The sequence below is a fragment of the Lottia gigantea genome, assembly GCF_000327385.1.
Source record: "Lottia gigantea unplaced genomic scaffold LOTGIsca_68, whole genome shotgun sequence".
NCBI classification, from domain to species: domain Eukaryota; kingdom Metazoa; phylum Mollusca; class Gastropoda; family Lottiidae; genus Lottia; species Lottia gigantea.
In genome coordinates, this window is record NW_008710315.1 from 868,217 (window position 1) to 893,293 (window position 25,077).

The 25,077-nt window shown below is 35.3% G+C and overlaps 1 protein-coding gene across 1 annotated transcript; it reads left to right on the top strand.

Annotated features, from left to right (window-relative positions):
* Positions 1 to 15,523: 15,523 nt before the first annotated feature.
* LOTGIDRAFT_167671 (hypothetical protein) lies at positions 15,524 to 22,650 on the top strand (the record flags this gene model as incomplete). The annotated part of the gene is made up of 4 exons (XM_009065168.1): positions 15,524 to 15,618; positions 17,630 to 17,940; positions 18,807 to 18,986; positions 22,427 to 22,650. The coding sequence occupies 4 exons, from the start codon at positions 15,524 to 15,526 to the stop codon at positions 22,648 to 22,650; spliced, it is 810 nt and encodes a 269-aa protein (XP_009063416.1).
* Between the last annotated feature and the right edge of the window lie 2,427 nt (positions 22,651 to 25,077).

Genomic DNA, 25,077 nt, shown 5'->3' on the forward strand with positions numbered 1-25,077 from the left:
AGCGATACAGAAATACCACTGTTAAAATAGTGCTCAATACATCAATTGTAGAGTGATATAAAAATATTACAGTTAAAATAGTGCTCAATACATCAATTGTAGAGCGATACAGAAATACCACTGTTAAAATAGTGCTCAATACATCAATTGTAGAGTGATATAAAAATACCACTGTTAAAATAGTACTCAATATTGTAGAGCGATATAGAAATACCACTGTTAAAATAATGCTCAATACATCAATTGTAGAGTGATATAAAATACCACTGTAAAATAGTACTCAATATTGTAGAGTGATATAAAAATACCACTGTTAAAATAGTACTCAATATTGTAGAGCGATATAGAAATACCACTGTTAAAATAGTGCTCAATACATCAATTGTAGAGCGATACAGAAATACCACTGTTAAAATAGTGCTCAATACATCAATTGTAGAGTGATATAAAAATACCACTGTTAAAATAGTATTCAATATTGTAGAGTGATATAAAAATACCACTGTTGAAATAGTACTCAATATTGTAGAGCGATATAGAAATACCTCTGTTAAAATAGTGCTCAATACATCAATTGTAGAGTGATATAAAATACCACTGTTAAAATAGTACTCAATATTGTAGAGCTATATAGAAATACCACTGTTAAAATAGTGCTCAATACATCAATTGTAGAGTGATATAGAAATACTACTGTTAAAATAGTGCTCAATACATCACGAGAAGATCACTAAGTAGCAAGTACGCTATTTATTATGACAACCCATTGTAAAATCCACAATCACAATATTTTCTATCAGACTGCATCTCATAAGTATCATTCAATTGCAGTATCTATAAACAGATCTTCGATTTTCTATTCTGTAAAGGCGCTTAAAGATGGGTTTCTTTATTTTTTAGTGTCAAATTAAGCAAACTATTTGATTAATTGGTGTTTCTAATGAATTATCATGTATTCTTTATAATATCATTATTGACTTATATTGCATATAATTTAAGTTTAAACCAATCATAAATGTCCATGTATGTACAGTCTGGATAAACAAAGAAAGACTTTTTGACCTTTTTTGATCGGTCACTCATTGGAATTCTGCAGGTAATTCTCTTCCAATTTAGCTAATTATGAATTAATTATGGACATGTGATACAAACAATTTTTCCACCTCATTAGAACATCTCTACTTTCTATTCATATAAGTATTAGCATTTTGATTTTCATAAATGAAAACGAGGAACCCATCTTTAATTTTATAAAGAAACTTGACAATCTTATCACCATTATTATTTGTACACATTTGCGTGGAATATCTGCACTAGTCTATTGAGCTTTTGTAATTATAAGTTAACATAAGAAAAGTGTGGCAGTTTTTTTTAAAATGCTTGGGATACATAGGTTTTCAATCAAGTGTTTTTATTAAACTCGATTAATAAATAAACATTGCGTGCTATAAAACCCGATCTTATTTGTTAAGAGTTTGTCATTTTTACCAGTTTCCGGTTTTTGACTTTTTATTGAAAGTATGGGGTTATCCAGAATATAAATAAATACTCATTTACAATATCAAGAGTATTATTGGGTACTTTTCTTACATCACAGAAGTTTGTAAATGCAGCGATATGATTGGATTGTACTCGAGAGAATACAGCCAATCAGAGACCTTCACATTTTCAAAGTATTAACTATCTGAACCAGACATATAAATAGGGGAAATTCGGAAATTCTGTGGAGGCGCCAAAGACGTAAGTCTTTCATGGAGCGTTTGACGAGATTCGCCCAAAAATTTTTTCGAAAAATCGAAAATTGAATTGATTGGGTGCATTCTGACACATAGTTTAGATCCAAAATGTATACATATTTTAGGGTGGGGGGATAATCAAACATTGGTATGGCATATGGCATGTTATCTTAACTTAAAAAATATTCGTACGAAAGGATAAAGACATTCAAAGCACATTCCTTTTAATTTGATGCTGGCGAATAAAACTACCCCCCCCCCCCCCCATTCTTTAATAAAATGTAGGTAAGTAAGCAGCTGAATCTAGATTAAACTTTGACTCGTGATATGATATGTCGCAACCATCCTTTATCTTATCATCCTATATTGGGAAACAAAAACAATCATCGTCTTGAGACTTTGGATCAGTTTGCTCCACGATAACTAAGGCCATCCATTTTTAACTTTTAAGTGTTAAGTGCACAGATTGCTAGCTGTTGGTTACCCGTATCGCAATTTCTTCTCTGGCAAAGTTATAAAGTTACAGAAAAGCTTACAAAAATCGAGTCAACAAAGACAAAAACGGACCATACAAAAATACAAATGAAAATCGTAGATCGTGGCGGAGTACTGCATCATTTGCTCAAAGGTTATCTGATGTTTCGAAATATTTGGGAAGAGCTTACAAGGATGGCAATTTTTTTTTTCTCAAAATGGCGGTTCCACGTCTAACAATGCTTTTCCAGTTAGGTGAAAGTTCAAGACTAAATATAAAACGGTGTTCATTAGTGACGTATTGTTCACGTGTTACAGAACGCCCACTTTGTAAAATGATGAGATTTTATAAATATTGAGATCCGTAACAAAATCGCAATATAAACAATACAGACCTCAAGATAAACAGTCAAATAGAAAATAATAATATGAGCAACTATCCAGGTAAATAAATTTAAACTTTGCCTCTATCCGCAAAATCAAAATCAAAATCAATATTAAATTTCAGTTGTGTTTTTGAATTTTAAGAAAATCATGATAAAAAATTGTGTATTTTTGTAACTAATGCATTTCTACGCCATTCTATACAGCATTCCAATTTGATACTTTACAAGTTCATGGTCGTTTGCAGAGACTCAACCGCCGAAAGGACTCCGGTTTTATTGCCCCATCCAAATGGACGACACACTCTTTTCCGTGACAGCTTCTTCGATCTGCATCACTAACATCTCGAACCATGCCCATGCAAACGTTTAAACAGGTTTATGTATTTTTTACAGGTTATCCCGGTGGTCAACCACCATATGGTTATCCACCACAACCCCCTGTTCAGAGAGTCGTAGTCGAGGTAGGGTTTTTCTCATAGTTCTTATTATCTTTTAACCATCTGACCACAAGCCAGAAGACCATCAAAATAAGGAAGACTCAAAATGAATCTTGAATAGACGAGGTACGCTGCAATGACGGAGCCGAGTTTACGTTCGAGAGGTGGTGGGAGGGGGTTGTGCGAAATATCTGAGGTTGCCCGAATTTCGAACCTAGATTTTTACCGATAAGCATGCTTTCGGGGCTGCGAGGAGGGGGGGGGGAGTGACCCCTCTGTCCCCCCTTTGGTTCCGCCACTGGTACGGTGTCTGGTGCGGTGTACGGTGCGGAAAAATAGGAAAATAGATGAAGTGAACACACGAGGCACGGGTCCTGTTAGGTGTGGACACAATTCGTTCCTTCTATTTTCCACTGTATCGATAATCCCCCACCGTACACCGTACCAGACACCGTAACCTCGTCTCATCACACCCTTACAGTCCATATCTTAGTACCCCGGAGCCTTTGCGCTCTACACAATCCTCATGGTAAATTTAAAATCAAAAATGAAAGTTTGATATGAACAAGGATCAAAACCTCGACACAAATATCGAAATGTTTGAATAAAAATGATACCGAATATTGTATTTTTATTATCTAAGGTAAACCAAGTGGTGATAGTACCACAGGTCGACAAACTGCGGCTACATTGCCATATATATTTAATTATCTATTTAACAATTGTAGGAACATCACCACGGCCATCACGACCCCCATCATCACCATGATTCACATCATCATGGCCACTATGATTCTCACCATGGACATCACGATTCTCACCACGGACACCACGGTGGACACGGAGTAATTGATGGGATATTCCATGCTCTAGGGGGACATGATCACCATGATCACCACGGACACCATGGTCACCATGGTCATCATGGACATCATGGACATCATGGACATCATGGACATCACCATTAAATGATGGAGTGTGAAGGAATACCACCATTATTTGTAACAAGAGCATACAAGATGTCCTGTGCTTACAATGGTGAAACGTTTTGAATTTTTAATACGAATTTTGAATAAATACAAAATATTTAATGGCGTGAAATGTTAAAACTTTTTTTTTTTGTTGTATTAAATTTTGAGTTTAATTTGAATTGTGTTTGTTTGTAAAGTACCATGTTTTCTGAGAAATAAATTGGAGCTTAAAGATGGGAATCCTTGTCTTGTTAGTGTCGAATTAAGCAAACTATTTGATTAATTGGTGTTTCTAATGAATTATCATGTATTTTTAATCATATCATTATGTTCTTATTGCATATAATTCAGAGTTTTAGCCAAGCATAAATGTCCATATATGTACAGTCTGGAAAAAAAAAGACCTTTCTTGATCGGTCACTCATTAAAATTCTGCCAGAAATTTTCTTCTAATTTGGCCGATTATGAATTAATTAAGGACATCTGAGACAAACTGGTATTTTCCAAGTCATTAGAACACCTCTTCTTTCTATTCATATAAGTATTAGCATTTTCATTTTCATTCATGAAAAAAGGAAACCCATCTTTAAGTGCATGCTCATGATGTCTGAGAAGGTCGAAGAACTAGAACTGGGAAATCAGTGATGCAGTTTGGAGGGTTGACATGAAAAAGAGCTGTTCATCGATCAAGTGGTACATCAATTCAAGGCCCTATTTAGAACGGGACTGAGGTAGAAAATTAGTTAGTTTACAATTGAGACAAAAAATATCAAGAATCCAAAGTTTAAGTAGATTTCATTAATCGATGATGTTTTCAAGCTTATTCTTCAGGGACTAAACAATTATATTTTTCATTTAACGAATAATTTTTTATTCATTTTGAATTAAATCCTAAAAACGAAAAAATATATTTACCGTTCCACACCAAAAGGTAACTGAAGGCATTTACTTTAGTGACCTATTGGTATGAAACGACACGTTCAATAGAGAACAGAAAACGTCTAGAAACGATTAGCATTATTGAACGAAGAGTTTATTACTGAAAGACTACAAAGTGCCGGAAAAGTTAACGGGACTGGTGCGCCATTTTGGGACAGTAGATTTGAGTCTCTAGAAGTACTAGAAATGTGAGAAACACGAAAGATTTCTTTAAAATACTCATCTTCACATTGTCAAGCTATTACGAACTTCGTCTTATACATTGACTGCCAACTGCATAATTTTTTATATCACAGTAGTTTGTAAACGCGGAGTTTTGATTGGATTGTACGGAAGCGAATACATCTAATCAGAGCTCTCGACAGAAAGTCTGTGGAACACTAGACTATGCCATAATGTTTACAGCCTTTCTGTCCAGGGCTCTGATTGGTTGTATTCGCTAGCGTATAAACCAATCAAATCTACATTCTGTGATACAAGAAAGGTGGCAATTGCCGTCAAGATGAAGTTCGTAGTAGCTTGACATTGTGCTTACGTGGCATCCCCCCCCCCCCCCCAGCTTGTATCTTTTATAAGATGAATTCTGATTGGGGTTATCAAATAGACTTTCCAGCTTTTGTATCAGGACCATTCATAGCATCATTCCAGTTTTCCGTTAGATGTCTGTGGTTCATAGAAATTCATACAAAAGTTATATATATTATCACGTCAATATGTTGAATGTTACGTCATGAAACGCTTAGTTATACGCTCGTAGTTGAAATGCAAGACCTCATAGATGTCCGACTGGAAATTGGAATGGTGCAAGTTGATGCTATCAGTATCCTTTTACACACAAAAATTTAAGAAAACTTTAAAATCTCTTAAATAAATTAACGTTTTAAAATAAAGTAATGTTTGCACTGAACTCGGTGTCTTGAATCCTCTGCCGAAGGCGAACCGCCTCCGCCATCCCGCCTGGTAATTTGAGTAGGATTGCTAAACATTTGCATGTTGAAAAAAAAAAAGATTTATTTATTGCTTCGTTTCGTCATACGTAATAAAAACATTCGAACTCTTTATTGCAGCCTGCATCAGAAAAACGTGCTTTTCAATTCGCAAATATACCTGACCGGGATGGCGGAGGCGGTCCGCCAACACACCGCACTGAACCTCATCTTTGGAAGACATTTTGAAGAATTTTTGAGAAAGCATTAATTTGAAAAAGACCAGTTCATAACAAAACCTTTTTTTTTTATTAAAGTATAACAATAACAATGGAACACCCACCAGGACAAGTAACATTTATATATATTACAAGAGTATTTTACATTTTGGCACATTTTGGAATATTGCACACCCCAGCCGTTATGGGTCAGAGAAAAATACAAATAATATACAAATAAACATAAGAGCGAAATCATTTGCCTTTAGAAACAGTTCTTTTAATGTTCTAGAATGTTAAAGACTGCTTAGTAGTGACGAAAATATGAATGTTCACGGTATGTTTCTTTTAATTGTAGGGGGATATCAGACACTGTTACATTCTGAGAAGTAATACGGATAATTAAAATTTAGCTCTTTCTACATTTTATGCATATTGAACTGGATGATAAAAACTGTTTCACAATAAGACAAATTTCCGAAAAAGATCACAGCTTGCGGTTTCTATATTTTCTTATAGCGTTAGGTTAACAATGATCATAGTGATGTCCGTGGTGATGTCCATGGTGATGTCCATGGTGATGTCCAAAACCATGGTGGAGTATTTCATCAACTATACCATGACGGTGATGTCCATGGTGGTGGTGATGTCCTTCCTGAAACAAATATCGATACAGAATGTATTGTTTATTCAAATGAAATTAAATGAATGGAGTTTTACGTCCTTCTTTTCTGCACGATGTGGGCTAATTAAGACGGGCATCGCCATGCAATGAGGGACATTTTGCCAAGACATCGACATTAGCCTACTCTTTTTCGATTTCCAACTCTCGAGGGATCTTTAACGAGCACAGCCTGTAGCACATGATGCATCGGTTTATTGCCCCATCCGGACGACTAGACGCTTTTTCCATGTCAGCCTGCATCACTAAAACTGGGAAACCGGGTCGAAAAAAATCTTGACCTATGTCGGGATTGAACCCTGGGCCTTCAGATTAGCGAGAAAGCGTCTATTTCACTGAGGCAAAGGCAAAGGCATCTGTATGTCAAGAGGGGCTCACAGACAAAATTTTTCCCTATATGTAAAATGTAAAAATATTTAAAATCCTTGGAAAGGGGGAGGGAGGAAGCAAATCCGGGCCACCTTCAGTTCATGCCTATGCCCTCCTTTACCCCTCTCCTTCCCGATACCCCGTTACAGAATTGGTAGTCGATATTGCCAATGTTCCTAATAGAAGGGAGGAAAGATGATTGACTATTGAGAGTTTACTCACCTCAACTACTATAGTTTGTACTGGTGGTGGTGGTTGGTACACATACGTTGGTGGTGGTGGATAAGGGTATCCAGGTGGTGGTGGAGGTGCTTGTCCTGGGTATCCGTATGGTGGTGGTGGGGCAGATGGGTATCCTTAAAGAAAAAAAATTAAATGAAATTTGGTGACTCAATTGAAATGAAATTCAATTGTACGTATTTCATGAAAAGAATGAAAACGGCGTAATTACGTATATTAAGGGTTTTGAACGTTACCATAGAGTTTCTGCGTTTTACTCATCAAAATACTTCATTATTAAGAGAGGAGCATGTCCAAATACCCATGAGAGATTCCAATACAAGACTCCCTAGTTTCATAATAAACATCCATCATATAGTTTATTTCATTACTTTTTATATCCATCTATACAAAATAACATAGCCGCGATTTCACTGCCATAAAACTTGGCCCGCTTGAAGAGAACCGTACTCGGTCCGGACCAGATTCAGACTCGGCCCAGATAATTTGTGGCTGTCTAAACGCGGCTAATGTGAAAATTACTATCCAAAATGGTCCATAATTTATCAAATATTAAGAATTCATAAGTATAAGGATAGAAAATATATTCCACGACTCTACCTGGGTATCCGCTCATGTTGTAAAGTTCTTAAGAGAGCTTGATGATGTTGATGTACCTTCGTTAGTTTCTTGTGCTGTGATGAAGTGATAGGTTCAAGTAATTAGTATATATAACGCTGTAATGATTGCTTGTTACTATTTTTAGAGTACCTTATCGGACCACGAGGTCCAATTTCACATCGTCTTGCTCAACGTCATAAGATCATGGTTCAACATCTAGATAATATCCAGATACCGATTGGTATGGTATTGTATCGGATATCAAAGGCAGATAACGATTAAAGGGGTATTCCGCTTTTTTTGTAAACAGTTTTCATTATGAAAAACGTCGTAAATTATATCTGAAAATATTTCTAAAGTATGCTGTTTATATACAATGTATCTTCTTGATCAAACTCAATTTGTTTTAAAATGATTAATTAAAAACGGAGAGTATACTAATTGTTAATTAAGCAGTTTGACCTAGTTTTGGTGTTTGGTTTTATAATGGCTCGATGTTAATAGTCGAAATCTTTGGAATATGTAGGAGGCGTATTTCTCTACAATTAGGCGTTTATTTTACTCAAAACCGTACAGTAGTTTTGTAACAGCTTTCAAAATGCATAACGAACTTAAAAACCTAACGAAATGTTTTTAAATTTCGAGCTTCAAAAAAGCGGAATATCACTTTAAGGTTGTCTGTTGTTGAAAAGGAGGATTTGACCCTCTCCGTATTGATTGCCTCCTTTCAGAGGATTCTTTTGGGGTCGACATCCTCTTTGAGATTAATTGGTCCCCTTATCCTTGAAATTCCCATTTCATTAGAATTTGTCATCTTGATGTAGGCCTAACATTTCTCTTTTGAAAGAATTTTTTCTCTGTTTTTACTTTGGTTGGTAAATGACAAGTTAACGTTCGCTTCCAGCGGATGTTGATCAGTGGCGGAGCCAGGTTTACGTCCGAGGGGTGGCAAAATATCTGAGATTTCCCGAATTTCTAACCTAGTTATGAGATTTTTGCCCGAAAACTTGCTTTCGGGGCTGTGAGGGGGAGGGGAAGAGGTGGCGACTGTCCATCCCCTTTGGCTCCGCCACCAATGCTGATATCGCAAGCTAAGTAGTAGTTGGTAGTTGGATTAATATTTTCTTGCGTCTTTTTTTACTTTCCCTATCACATGAAATTGTCCTCGTCGAAAACCTGCTTTCAGAAGGGTTTGTGCTTAAGGTGTCGACATCCCTATCGGGCTAATGTTAACTGGAAATTTTTACAACGGGTCACAATACAGATGATAGGGATGAGAGTATATCAGTATCAATATATGTAATAACAACTTTCATGATAAGATAATTACACTGATGGTGAAATTCAGGTTATCACTAGATTAGATGAAAAACAATGGTTTACTTTTAATAATACTAAATAAATAAACCATCCCACCGTACGCCCTATTTCTCGATGTTGCAATTGTGATGCAAGTCGAAGGGGCTGACATGGAAAAATTGGCTCATTATAACGATAAACTGCATACTGTATCCATATCCCCACGCCGTACATCGGATACCGTACATCTATTCGCGGCTTGACTTAAGTCTTGAATATATTATGTAAATAGTCTAGCCTTTTAGCCTAAACTGATAAACACCGCGTCACAAAATACCAGCGCTAGAGTGGGTATAAATTTGATAGGTTAAGGCAAACGTCATCGAGTTCGGTCAAAAAGGCTTATTTGACGAACGTTCAAGAGGGATGTCGTTAGACCCTAACTGAATTGGCTATATTAAAAAAGAACCTATAAAACATTGGACACAACATAGTAGCAAGAAGAGTATTCGTTACATGAATAGGTTAGAAACAGTTGCGTTTCCCTCCGGGGGAGGGGGTGACCAGGGGGACCAGAGGGGGCTCACGCCCCCCTCCCCCACTTTCAATTTTTTTATCCTTTTTTATAGTGAAAGAATGGTCTATGGCCTCCTATAATATTTTCTGGCCCCTGCTCGGCCCCCTCACCTTATGCTTCCTAGAAACGCCTCTGGCTAAAAGACATCTTTTGAATTTTGTCAAACACAAGAATACTTCAGACGGAACAGACAAGAACTGAAATACATCAATAATGTTGACGTGATTGTCTCAGATTTAATTGAGTAATTAGATGCCTGGAAGTAAAGAGTACTTAAAGAAAAAACAAGTCGTTCTAAATCGTGCTAAGTAGAAAAGACCCATCGTGATACATTTCTACATCTTCTTAAACGGAATCTTCGTTAATAATAACAAAATATATTTTTCTTTTGCAAATATTTGTTTCGAATATCCGACATGTGTTTATAGTTAAGATATTAAAAACTTTTTTAATCTAAATCTTGAATATTTGTATATATTGAAGTTTGACAATGGATATAGGTACTCAAAAGATTCTGAATATGGCGACTCGTTCATCTACAACAACAGAAAAAGTACCAGAGGGAGTGCTTACGATATAAAAATCTTGACCATTAATTAGTAACATTATTTCAAGTGTTCGATATCACGAAGTCTCTCAATGTAGGTATTACGAAAAACACCGAAATGTCAGATTTCCTACCTTCTATGTATGCCAATTACATAATATTATATGTATGTCAAAATTGTATTGATAAATATGAAATGTCAGATTTCCTACCCTCTATGTATGCTAATTACATAATATTATATGTATGTCAAAATTGTATTGATAAATATGAAATGTCAGATTTCCTACCTTCTATGTATGCCAATTAAATAATAATATATGTATGTCAAATTGTATTGATAAATATGGAATGTCAGATTCCATACCTTCTATGTATGCCAATTACAAAATATTATATGTATGTCAAAATTGTATTGATAAATATGAAATGTCAGATTCTATACCTTCTATGTATGCCAATTACAAAATATTATATGTATGTAAAAATTGTATTGATAAATATGGAATGTCAGATTTACTACCTTCTATGTATGCCAATTACAAAATATTATATGTATGTCAAAATTGTATTGATAAATATGAAATGTCAGATTCCATACCTTCTATGTATGCCAATTACACAATATTATATGTATGTCAAATTGTATTGATAAATATGAAATGTCAGATTCCATACCTTCTATGTATGCCAATTACAAAATATTATATGTATGTCAAATTGTATTGATAAATATGAAATGTCAGATTCCATACCTTCTATGTATGCCAATTACAAAATATTATATGTATGTCAAAATTGTATTGATAAATATGAAATGTCAGATTCCATACCTTCTATGTATGCCAATTACAAAATATTATATGTATGTCAAAATTGTATTGATAAATATGAAATGTCAGATTCCATACCTTCTATGTATGCCAATTACAAAATATTATATGTATGTCAAAATTGTATTGATAAATATGGAATGTCAGATTTACTACCTTCTATGTATGCCAATTACAAAATATTATATGTATGTCAAAATTGTATTGATAAATATGAAATGTCAGATTCCATACCTTCTATGTATACCAATTACACAATATTATATGTATGTCAAATTGTATTGATAAATATGAAATGTCAGATTCCATACCTTCTATGTATGCCAATTACAAAATATTATATGTATGTCAAATTGTATTGATAAATATGAAATGTCAGATTTAATACCATCTATGTATGCCAATTACATAATATTATATGTATGTCAAAATTGTTTTGAATAACATTTTGTTAAAGGGATATTAAAGAGTTTTTCTATGATTTTTATGTGTATCGATACACTGATAGCATCAGCTCGACATTGTAGCTCGATACTGCGTCGATATCTCGCTGTCCGGATTTGACCCTCTCCGTATTGATTTCCTCCTTTAAGAGGTATCTCTTAGGGTCGACATCCTCTTTGAGATTAATTAGTCCCCTTATCCCCATTTCATTAGAATTTGTATTTATGTAAACATTTCTCTTTTGAAAGAATTTTTTCTCTGTTTTAACTTTGGTTGGTAAATGACAAGTTAACGTTCGCTTCCAGCGGATGTTGATCAGTGGCGGAGCCAGGTTTACGTCCGAGGGGTGGCGAAATATCTGAGATTGCCCGAATTTCTAACCTAACCTAATTATGAGATTTTTGCCCGAAAAACTTGCTTTCGGGCTGTGAGGGGGAGGGGGAGAGGTGGCGGTTGTCCTTCCCCTCTGGCTCCGCCACCAATGCTGATATCGCAAGCTAAGTAGTAGTTGGTAGTTGGATTAAAATTTTCTTGCGTCTTTTTTTACTTTCCCTTTCACATGAATTTGTCCACGCCGAAAACCTCCTTTGAGAAGGGTTTGTGCTTAAGGTGTCGACATCCCTATCGGGCTAATGTTAACTGGAAATTTTTACAACGGGTCACAATACAGATGATAGGATGAGAGTATATCAGTATCAAAATAATATGTAATAACAACTTTCATGATAATATCACCAAGCCATATCTCATATATGAATATTTGCTTGCCTCATGTTAAAACCATGTGGTATTATATTGTATGTCTATTCATCTCTGTATATATATTATAGCTAGTTAAATTTACCCATAACATATTGTGTGAAAGAGGGGATCTCTAATTAATTAAGCTGATTCAGATATAAGGAGAGATTAGTATTTAATATAATTAATTACAATTAGTAACCTGCCTTATTAAGTTTTAAGTCAATGGTTGCATTGTTTAGATAGCAACCGGGATAGGGCTATATAAGACCCAAAGATATGTGGTCTCAAAAAAGGAAAGATGTATTAAGAACTAGAATATCAACTGTAAATATTGTATATATATAATAAACCTATAACAACTGTTATATGAAGAAGAGTTCTGTTATTCTATTAACCACGAGACAATCAGGATCTATTATCAATATAGAGCTATACACCCCCACGTACATCAAGATATTGATAGATTCAGCGATTGGTCTTAGATGGTGGAGATGCAAAATTCAATCCCGGTATCGAATAGAATCCAGCCAAGTCAGTGATGAAATAACAGATCCAGCAGGCCTGAAGTAACTTACTAATTTCTGAAGAATTCTTCAAAAGTAACAGAGAGATAAATTTGGTAAGTGAATTCCTGTAACGTTTCGTGTGTCATACTTTTAGATTACAATAGGAGTATCAATATTTATTTGAAATCATCAGGATGTTTGATGTACTAAATGTGTTCTCACCGCTTAGTGATACCAAAGTGTGCCCAATGGATGTGAATGTTGTGACCCCCTTGAAGAAGAATTTCATAGATATAGCTATAAAAATGAAATCTTGTCGGTCCTTAGTGGATACAGGGAGTGCAATTACAGTAATCTCTAAGGCACTGCTGGGTAGTTTTTGGCCCAACATTGAGCTAACAAGAGCGGATTTTCCGAATATAATAGGTGTAGGTGGACATCTTTCAAAAGTGCTAGGATCATTACAAATGAAATTTCAAATATTATTAGATATTACATTTAAACATAAATTCTATGTGATCCCCAATATACACCAAGACATTATACTTGGAAATGATTTTTTAAAATTAAAGGTATTATAAATATGGAAAATAATACTCTTACTTTAAATGATGGATTAGTGCAAGTCACAGTTCTTGAAAACAAAGAAAATATGAGTGCTAAAGTACAGAAAACAGAAAATAATATAAACTAGAGCCACTGTGGCACAAAGTGGGACTTTGCAAATGTAGCAAATTGCAAAAGACACCGAAAAAATCAACCTTCCACGATAATTAGATTATGTGCAAGAACAGTCTAAAGTTGAGAAATTTTCATTTTTAGAAGATTCTAATACCGGAAGTAGACGCCAGACCTTACAAATGAAAGTATTAGCAGATAGCCATGGTCAATGACCTTTGATCTTGTAAAGGAGGAGGTCTAAAAAGGTCAGGATTGAAGAGATATACGTCATCAAAATTTCTAATTGCACACGACTATAAAACCGGAAGTTGACATAGGACAGCAAATATAAAAGTATAAATAGATAGCCAATGCCAATGACGTTTGATCCTTTTGAATTTCCAAAACCTGTTCCTTTTTTTAAACTATGAAGCTGAAACAACCGAACTTCTAAGACAAAGTGGCTCAAAACATGAGGTAATTGTATGCAAAGTTCCATTTTGAACAAATGTATACTTTGCGAGTTATGCCCTTGGCCAAAAATGTCAATAATGAGTAATTTAACCCGGATGTGCCACGCCCACCTCAATTTTTTTTGCATAGGTTAATTGATATTCAAAATGTTATGTCGTGTTCCAAATGTCAAACTTCTACATCATACAGGTCAAAATATATAGGTCAACAAAAGTCAACAAAGGTCAAAATCGAAAAATGAAAATATCCAAATGTTAAAAACCCGTTCCTTTTTTGGAACTATAAAGCTGAAACAACTGAGCTGTTAACACAAACTGGCCAAAAGGATGAGGTAATTGTGTGCAAAGGCCCTTTTTGAAAAAACGCATCCTATGCGAGTTATGTCCCTGCCTCTAAATGTAAACAATTAGTAATTCAACCCGGATGTGCCACGCCCACATAAGTTTTTTTGTCATAGGTGAATTCATATTCAAAGTGTCTAGTTTTATTTCATATATCAAGGTTCTACATCAAATAGATCATAAGATATACATACACTAAGCTCAAAAAGTCGCAAATATTGTAAAAAAAAAACTCAAATTTGAAAAAATCACGAATTTCAATTTTGCTTTAAAAAAACGGTTGTTATATATCTATGTAAAGTACACGAGAAGCACATTAGGAAACCGAAAAAAATTACTCTCTAGGTTAATTAGGTCACGTGCTAGAGCAGTCCAAAGTTGCGAATTTGGCTTTTTACGGATAGCTATAAAACCGGAAGTACATGTCGGAGGTCAAAGGTCAAAGTATCAAATGATAGCCAAGGTCAATGACCTTTGACCCTATGAAGGTCAAGGTCATCAAAGGTCAAGGTCATGCGGTGTGATCGTTTAAAGCTTAAAAAATTTCAACCGGAAGTTGCAAAAGGGCAAAAGCGAAATTCAAAATTCAGCTCCCAATATTTTTTGCGCAATCGATTGCGGAATACATTCACATCAAATTTGAGCATATCAACATTTACCCTGAGGCCCCATTTTGAGTTTTACAAAAAAGTGTTTTTTCAATATGGCGGCCAAAGTATCACTTCCGGTCTGGATTTTATTTTCTTCGTTTTTTTTGTAATAGCATTTACTTACAATCAGCATAAATTTCGATGACCTATTTCAATTACACTGAAAGTTATTCGACCGGAAGTGGATTGTACTTTCAATTGATTCCCCGTTTAAAACCGGAAGTAAAGTTAAATATTTGACAACTACATATTATTTACTTTAGTGATGCCCCTTTGCATATTAAATTTCAGATCAATCGATGAGCGACGAATTTTCGAATTTCGTAATTTTTCAAGTGCTATCAGGTCAGAAATTACAGGTAGATTGTAAAAATGAAAACCCGAAGAAAATCGATGTAAAAATACGCCTTCTAGAGCCGATTTTAGACTTTTTGCACATTTTGAACTGTGGCACTTCCGGTTTTACAAAAATGTTCCAATATATATTTAAGGAACCCGTTGCCACTACAGAAGGTCTAGAGAAGTTGAAAGGTTTCTGCAACTACTGCAGTATAAGCTCAGGAAGGTGTGTAAATTTCGAAAAAAAAAAAAAGAATGGACATTTCGATAACAAACTGGGACTTTGCGGAAGCAAAGTCCCACAATAATAAAAACAAAAATAGGTCTAGTTTCGTTAAAACGGCTTCAAAAGTTATAATTAAACCACAGTCGGAAGTTCTTGTTTATGCTAAAACAACTAAGTTTACAAATAATGCAGTAATGTTAGTAGAACCGACAAAACAATGTCAAATCGTACATAATATATTAGGTGCCAAAAATATAAGTATTATCAAAAATAACAAAGTGCTAGTTACCTTTTTGAATCCAACTAACAATAAGATACAAATACCAGCTAATTCTATTATTGCCAAAGTATATACAATTGATAATCATGAAATAGTGTCACTAGATGACAAATATCCTGAAATCTGTACTACTTCCATATCAAATGTTAATGGGCAATTAAGTAACTCAAACAAAAAGCCAGAGCAATCATTTAAATTTAATATGGAAAATTCAGATTTGAATCAAACACAAAACAGCTAATGGAGTTTCTAGATAAGAATAAAGAAGTCTTTGCAACTAATCTTTCAGACTTAGGAAAAGCTAAAGGGTATGCACACAGAATTGAAACTGGAAATGCCAGTCCGGTATGATCTAGACCATATAGCAAGAACCTTTCAAAAAGGAACAAACGGAAATAATGACAAAGGATATTCTAGAAAATGACATTATTGTTGAATCCACTAGTAGCTGGGCATCACCCATTGTGCTTGTCAAAAAGCCAGATGGATCTCTTCGGTTCGCAGTTGATTACCGTAAATTGAATAGGGTAACAGAACCAATGACACATCCATTACCCCTGCTTACAGACACAATTGATGTGATTGCCGCAGCTAAGGCTAAAATCTTTTCTGTTATTGATCTCCAATTAGGCTATTGGCATCAGGAGTTAGACCCAGACACTAAACATAAATCTGCATTTGTAACTCATCAAGGCTGTTTTGAGTTCGTCTTAATAAGATAATTACACTGATGGTGAAATTCAGATTATCACTAGATTAGATGAAAAACAATGGTTTACTTTTAATAATACTAAATAAATAAACCATCCAGCCGTACGCCCTATTTCTCGATGTTGCAATTGTGATGCAAGTCGAAGGGGCTGAAATGGAAAAAGTGTCTCATTATAACAATAAACTGCATACTGTATCCATATCCCCACGCCGTACATCGGATACCGTACATCTATTCACGGCTTGACTTAAGTCTTGAATATATTATGTAAATAGTCTAGCCTTTTAGCCTAAACTGATAAACACCGCGTCATAAAATACCAGCGCTAGAGTGGGTATAAATTTGATAGGTTAAGGCAAACGTCATCGAGTTCGGTCGACGAACGTTCAAGAGTGATGTCGTTAGACCCTAACTGAATTGGCTATATTAAAAAAGAACTTATAAAACATTGTGATCTATGATCGGGGACACAAAATAGTAGCAAGAAGAGTATTCGTTACATGAATAGGTTAGAAACAGTTGCGTTTCCCTCCGGGGGTAGGGGGTGATCAGGGGGACCAGAGGGGGCTGACCCAGCTTTGCCCCCTCTCCCACTTTCAAATTTTTTATCATTTTGTATAGTGAAAGAATGGTCTGTGGCCCCCTATAATATTGTCTGGCCCCTGCTCGGCCCCCTCACCGTATGCTTCCTAGAAACGCAACTGGCTAGAAAAAATATCTTTTGAATTCTTTCAAACACAAGAACTGAAATACATCAATAATGTTGACGTGATTGTCTAAGATTTAATTGAGTAAAGAGTACTTAAAGAAAACAAAAGCCGTTCCAAATCGTTTTAACAAGCAAAGTGGAAAAGATCCAGCGTGAATACATTTCTACATCTTCTTAACCGAAATCTTCGTTAATAATAACAAAATATATTTTTCTTTTGCAAATATTTTTTAGAATATCCGGCATGTGTTTATAGTTAAGATATCAAAAACTTTTTAATTTACACTTTGGATATTTGTATATATTGAAGTTTGACAATGGATATAGGTACTCAAAAGATGCTGCTTATTTCAGTGATACTGTTTGCGGGGTGCGCAGCGGATTTGTATCTCTTGCGTAGACCGACACACGATGACTTAAAATTCGACGGTTATACCTTGGAGAATCTGGTAAATATCCCGACCATACCATTTTGTGCCTTTCGATGTTACGTGAACACAGCGTGTGTATCAGTATTTTATAATAAGATTTTCAAATCGTGCGTCTTAAAATCTGTATTATTCATGAATCTTCAGGACGGTATAGTTGAAAGTGGCACCAAATATTACAGTGTTTATGAAGGTGAGAATTTTTAACGCATATTTTAGTCTAAATATTTGGTTCGGTAGTCTGATGATTTTCATTTCGATTATCTGCAAGACTTTTCAGAAACAGAAAATTCGTTCATCTGCAATAACAGAAAAAGCACCAGTGGGAGTGCTTACGATCTAAAAATCTTGAAGTAAACATTATTTTCAGTGTTTGGATATCATGAAGTCTCTCAATGTGGGTATTTCCAATCACACCGGACTGCGACCTTACGGCGACCTAAAATGTACTTTCTAGCCGGAAAACGTGGCAAAAAGTCCCATGAAATTGCAAATTTTATGACAATCGCACTCAAATTTCTATATATGCGACCATATTGTGCTTCTCAACGGCGATTATTTGCGACAAGAGCGCCCAACGTGCTGGACTATTTGGAACCATTTGCGATCTTATGGAACTAAAAATGTACTTGGTCTCTGGCAAGCGTGAAAAGACATAAGAAACTATATTGCGTTCCCGGGGTGCATTTCTAAAAAAATCTCTGGGCTTCATTTTTATCGCGTTTATGGGAATGTTACGACGCTTGTCTAAAGACATTTTCGATACCGCGTCGACGGCGATTATTGGCGATAATGGCGCCCACCGTACGGTACCTGGCGCTCCTCCACGTCAATACCACGCTTATGGCTTATGCTGAGATAATTCCGCCAATGTCGCCAATGTACAAAGGAGGATAGGAAAGTCCCCCACAGTACAGATGTCATTTTGGCACCTTGCCAGATGTTCGTATCCGTCCTCAGACGTCCGTGCTCATTGAGTCATCCGTTGCGCCTGAGTTTGAGTTTGAGTTTGTGTACACAATGTTATCGCAGCTTTATTCGCATTTTTATCCATTTCAGATGGTTGTCCTCAAGACTTTATTAGAAACAGAAAATACGACCTATGTTACAATACATTTCTTGCATACGTGGAAAGGAATGAAGCTAAAGAGTTATGCGCGGAGAATGGATATGTCTTACTGAGAGGTACATCAGTTGATGCTTACAACCATGTATCTAATCAACTTATGGTCACTCCAGGTAAATATTTGTACTTAGACCTTGACTGCAAAAGCCGCTGTTCCTGTATCAGGGAGAGGGGTAATATAGGCGAAGCCTGTTGCCCAATCCGTTTCAAAATGTATATATTTGAATATATGTATTTGTAAACAAAAATATCGTAAATAATAAAAATATCGTTTACAAAAATAAACTAGAGCCACAAGTGGCACAGAGTGGGACTTTGCAAATGTAGCAAATTGCAAAAGACCCGTAAAAAATCAACCTTCGACGATAATTATTTCAAGTGCAAGAACAGTCTAAGGTTGAAAAATTTTTAAAAAAAATTCTAATAAATACCGGAAGTAGACGACATACCTCACAAATGATAGTATCAGCTGATAGCCAAGGTCAATGACCTTTGATCTTGTAAAGGAGAAGGTCTAAAAAGGTCAAGATCAAGAGATATACGTCATCAAAATGTCTAATTGCACACGACTATAAAACCGGAAGTTGACATAGGACAGCACATATAAAAGTATAAATAGATAGCCAATGCCAATGACGTTTGATCCTACAAAGGTCAAGGTCAACAAAGGTCAAGGTCAAAAATTAAAATTTTAAATTTCCAAAACCTGTTCCTTTTTTTGAACTATGAAGTGGAAACAACCGAACTTCTAATACCAAGTGGCTCAAAATATGAGATAATTGTATGCAAAGTACCATTTTGAACAAATGTATACTTTGCGAGTTATGCTCCTGGCCAAAAATATAAATAATGAGTAATATAACCCGGATGTGCCACGCCCATCTTAATTTTTTTTAATATAGGGTAATTAATATTCCAAATGTTATGTTGTGTTTCAAATTTCAAGCTTCTACATTACTCAGGTCAAAAGATATAGGTCAACAAATGTCAACAAATCGAAAATCGAAATATTCAAATGTTAAAACCCGTTCCTTTTTTGGAACTATGAAGCTGAAACAACTGATCTGTTAACACAAACTGGCCAAAAGGATGAGGTAATTGTGTGCAAAGTCCCTATTTAACAAACGTATCCTATGCGAGTTATGGCCCAGCCCCAAAATGTAAAAAATTACTAATTCAACCCGGATGTGCCACGCCCACCCCAATTTTTTTGTCATAGGTGAATTTATATTCAAAGTGTCTAGTTGTATTCCAAATATCAAGGTTCTACATAAAATAGGTCATAAGATATACATCAAAAAGACACAAATATGGTAAAGAAATATTCAAATTTGAAAAATCACGAATTTCAATTTTGCTTTAAAAAAAAACCATTGTTATATATCTATGTAAAGTGCATGAGAAGCACATTAGGAAACCGAAAAAATTAACCCTCTAGGTTAATTAGGTCACGTGCTAGAGCAGTCCAAAGTTGCGAATTTCGCTTTTTACGGATAGCTATAAAACTGGAAGTACATGTCGGAGGTCAAAGGTCAAAGTATTAAATGATAGCCAAGGTCAATGACCTTTGACCCTATGAAGGTCAAGGTCACCAAATGATGTCAAGGTCACATGGTGTGATCGTTTAAAGCATGAACAAATTTCAACCGGAAGTTGCAAAAAAGTAAAAGCGAAATTTAAAATTCGGCTCCCAAAGTTTTTTGCGCAATCGATTGCAGAATACATTCACATCAAATTTGAGCATATCAACATTTACCCTGAGGCCCCAATTTGAGTTTTACAAAAGTGTGTTTTTTTCAATATGGCGGCCGAAGTATCACTTCCGGTCTGGATTTTTTTTTTCTTCATTTTTTTGTAATAGCATTTACTTACGAGCAGCATAAATTTCGTTGACCTATTTCAATTACACCGGAAGTTATTCGACCGGAAGTGGATTGTACTTTCAATTGATTCCCCGTTAAAAATCGGAAGTAAAGTTAAATATTTGACAACTACATATTATTTACTTTAGTGATGCCCCTTTGCATATTAAATTTCAGATCAATCGATGCAAAAACAAAAAAGTTGCAAAAAATTGAAAGATTTGATCGAAAAAAGTGAGCGACGAATTTTCGAATTTCGTTATTTTTCAAGTGCTATCAGGTCATAAATTACAGGTAGATTGTAAAAATGAAAACCCGAAGAAAATCGATGCAAAAATACGCCTTCTAGAGCCGAAAAATGTTCCAATATATATTTAAGGAACACGTTGCCACTACAGAAGGTCTAGAGAAGTTGAATGGTTGCTGCAACTACTGCAGTCTAAGCTCAGGAAGGAAAAGAATGGACATTTCGATAACAAACTACCGCCAAGTCCCACAATGAATGAACGGAGTGCAGCGATTTGATTGGATTGTATGCTAGCTAATACATGTACAGCCAATCAGAGCCCTCAGTGTAGGGAGAAAATGATGGTACGACAGACTTACAAAAATATTCATCTTTCCAAATATACCTGGGTTTGGCAGATCCGACATAGGTTTAAAACCTCCGCAACTGCGGAGATGCAGAATGTCTCCATTTAACGTGTCTTAAAATTTCTGTCTCAACACCAGCTGACATCTGTCCAAATAGCTATCAGAGGCTGCAATAGAGACAGATATTTCGGTCCAACAAGAAAGGTGACTGTTGCAATTGGGAAGATGTTTTGAAGGTTGATCTGTAGATGACAAGTTAAATTCGCTATTTCGCAAACTAGGTAGTTGTTGATAGTCTTGCTAGTTGATATTTGGATCAGGATTTGAATGAACTGGCGGTGTTGGTAGTTTACAATTCGTAAGATGGCGCTGATTCCCTGCGTTTTAGACTCTCTGCGACTCTTCTGTACATTCTGATTAATTATTGGCACTGCTCTGTACATTCTGAAAATTCTCGGAGCACCGTCTGTACATTTTTACTACCCTACAAACCTTCTGTACATTCTGATTAATTCTTGGCCTGTACATTCTGACCATTCTCGGAACCCCTTCTGTACATTTTCACTATCCTGAAACCCATTTGTACATTCTGATTAATTCTTGGCACCGTTCTGTACATTTACATTCTTCGACATCCTTTTTTTGTTATAACTACTTCGGGTAACTAATATCTTATCTTAAACGTACCGATTTGCCTTTTTCGAGGGTCAATCGTACCTTTTTCAGCTAAACTTATCAGTAATGGTGTTCACTTCTTACCGTCGAAATAATAACTCATCGTTCGATTAGGTAACAAGAATTTGTAAAGTTTGTAAAGTGAGCATAATTTGACTATAGCAAATTATTTTCATCTATTTTACAATGGTTGTTCTTCTATTTTTTATTGAAACCAATGCTTTGCTCCAGTCGGATGCTTAGTTCTGTGAGCCTTCCTTGACAATGGCGTGTTCCTTCTGCTGTCAATAATGCTCCAATGTCTTCGATCCATCGGTAAATATAGGTTTTTCTATGACTTTTTCCTAATATTTAGGAACATAAGGACCAATATTATGTAGCTACGTGGCGGCTTAGTAAATGTTTCTGTTTGTTTTTTAAAGGAAATGCATACGGGTATTACATTGGAGGTAGTGATAAAATCACCGAGGGTCGATGGATATTTGACGATGGTGAAATAATGACAGCTTTTATTTGGGGAGACGGAGAGCCGGATAACCACACGGATAAAGATGTTCTTTATTTAATAAGATTAGGCAATGGTAAATATGAAATGTCAGATATCCAACCTCATACGCGTTTCAATTACATTTGTCAAAAACTGTAGTGTCGCATTGCCACCATTATCAAAATAATGAACTGATTGCAGTGTATGTGTATGAAATGTCAGATTTACTACCTTCTATGTATGCCAATTACATAATATTATATATATGTCAAAATTGTATTGATAAATATGAAATGTCAGATTTCCTACCCTCTATGTATGCCAATTACATAATATTATATGTATGCCAACATTGTATTGATAAATATGAAATGTCAGATTTAATACCCTCTATGTATGCCAATTACATAATATTATATATATGTCAAAATTGTATTGATAAATATGAAATGTCAGATTTCCTACCTTCTATGTATGCCAATTACATAATAATATATGTATGTCAAAATTGTATTGATAAATATGAAATGTCAGATTTCCTACCCTCTATGTATGCCAATTACATAATATTATATGTATGTCAAAACTGTATTGATAAATATGAAATGTCTTATTTACTACCTTCTATGTATGCAAATTACATAATATTATATGTATGTCAAAATTGTATTGAATAACATTTTGTTAAAGGGATAGTAAAGATTTTTCTATGATTTTTATGTGTATCGATACACTGATAGCATTGATTTACAATTTACAATCAGACGTATGAATTGCAGGAACCACAGACGCCTGCCTGAAAATTGGAATCGTGCAAATTGCCACTATCAGCTATATATTTTTTTAGAAATCTTCTTTACTATCCCTTTATATTTAAAACAAGTTCAGTAAAGTAAGTAAGTAAAATTGTCGACGTATATATTCTATCATACGCGGATCATATCACCTAATGGAATTCATTATAAATACGCTATAGGACGCCCAAAATTAAAGAATGAATACGTCGATAGTTGACTTAATCGTTATGGTGTGACACGGCCTCTGGTTGGAAGGAAACACCTCACTGTCTGAGCAAAGCAAACATTTTTTTATTTTTTTATAAATGGTTAAAATCAAATGAATAGAGTCTACGTCCTACTTTTCTTCACCACGTGAACAGTGGCAAAGCAAAAGGGGTGAAAAGGGGACAGTCGCCCACCGTCACTCAAACACAGCCCCAGAAGAGAGCTTTCGGGCAAAAATCTCATAACTAGGTTAGAAATTCGGGCAATCTCAGATATCTCCAAATTTTGTCTGAAAATTGACCTCCGTAAAAACAAATTTTGAAGACATAATATTGTGCGCTCGTGTTAATATTTTTATCAAAGACTTTCTCAGTACTATTTTGGGGCTGTCTTGCGAAACTATTTTCTTTGCGACTTTTTGTAGCTGCCCCTGAAGGCGAACCGTAACTGCTACAGGGTTGCGCTTTGGTGAGTGGGTAGCCAATGTCTGGTTCTATACGGCACAAAAAACCAGGATGTCAACACGTTCAGTTGTAGCTCGACATTGTGAAGATGTAATAAATATTGCATTCTCGCAGTCAGATGCATGACGAATTCAACCAAGCGTAATGCATGATTCCAGTTGTGAAACGTCTCGTTCAATAAACAAACAAAAAGTAAACGCATAGAGACTGTTCATAATATATGGAAGACCGATCAGCTCAAAACCAAAGCCATATTTCTTTGTGGCAATTTTTCTGATAGCTTATGCCTGACGAATTCAGATCAACTGTAATAATTGATTAAAGGGACAGCTGCCATTTTTCTTACCAATCATACTTTAGCCTCTATAGAAACGGGAATTTTTCAGCTGAACTAATCAGTAATAGTGTTCACAGGTCACCGTCCAAATTTATGTTCAGAATTATCCGCGTTTGAACGTAAGATGCTTTGTAATATATAAAAAAAGACATATGAAGAAAAAGTGAGTAAAATTCTTAGTTTGAAGGAATTATGCAATTTTCGTACATTTCTAGTACGAAGACTATTTAAATATATTCAAGATTAAAATCACAAATCATCCACAGCCGCCCCCCCCCCCCTCCCGAAATGCCGCATATGTCCCTTTAAATACATTAATACTTCTTATTTTCCATTTCTCATTTGATTTTAGACCGAAACATCTGCATGTAGCCTAGCCTCTGATAGCTTTTTTAAAAGTTGTCGGCTGGTGTAGAGGCAGCAAAACTAGTAAGGATGGGGTGGAAAATCCCCATAATGCAGGGCACAGGATTTCTGACCCTATGCTAGCCAATAAATCTCAAAATGTCTGTCAGAGGCTGGAATAAAGGTAGATGCCTCGGACTAGCTCTATTTAGATTTTTCAGATATCTAGTATTGTCCATTAACAGAAACAAAGACGATTCAATCAGTAATAATTGACGTCGTCATTAATAATGAAGTTGTTGACGATTTAAAAACAAACAATTCTTATATTCTTGTAGTTAATGACTAATAGAAATGACAATTACTCGGAAGTCACATTATTACTTTTCAAAATAACCTTCTTTATGATGACTCTGTAAAAGAGAAAAGCTCTTCT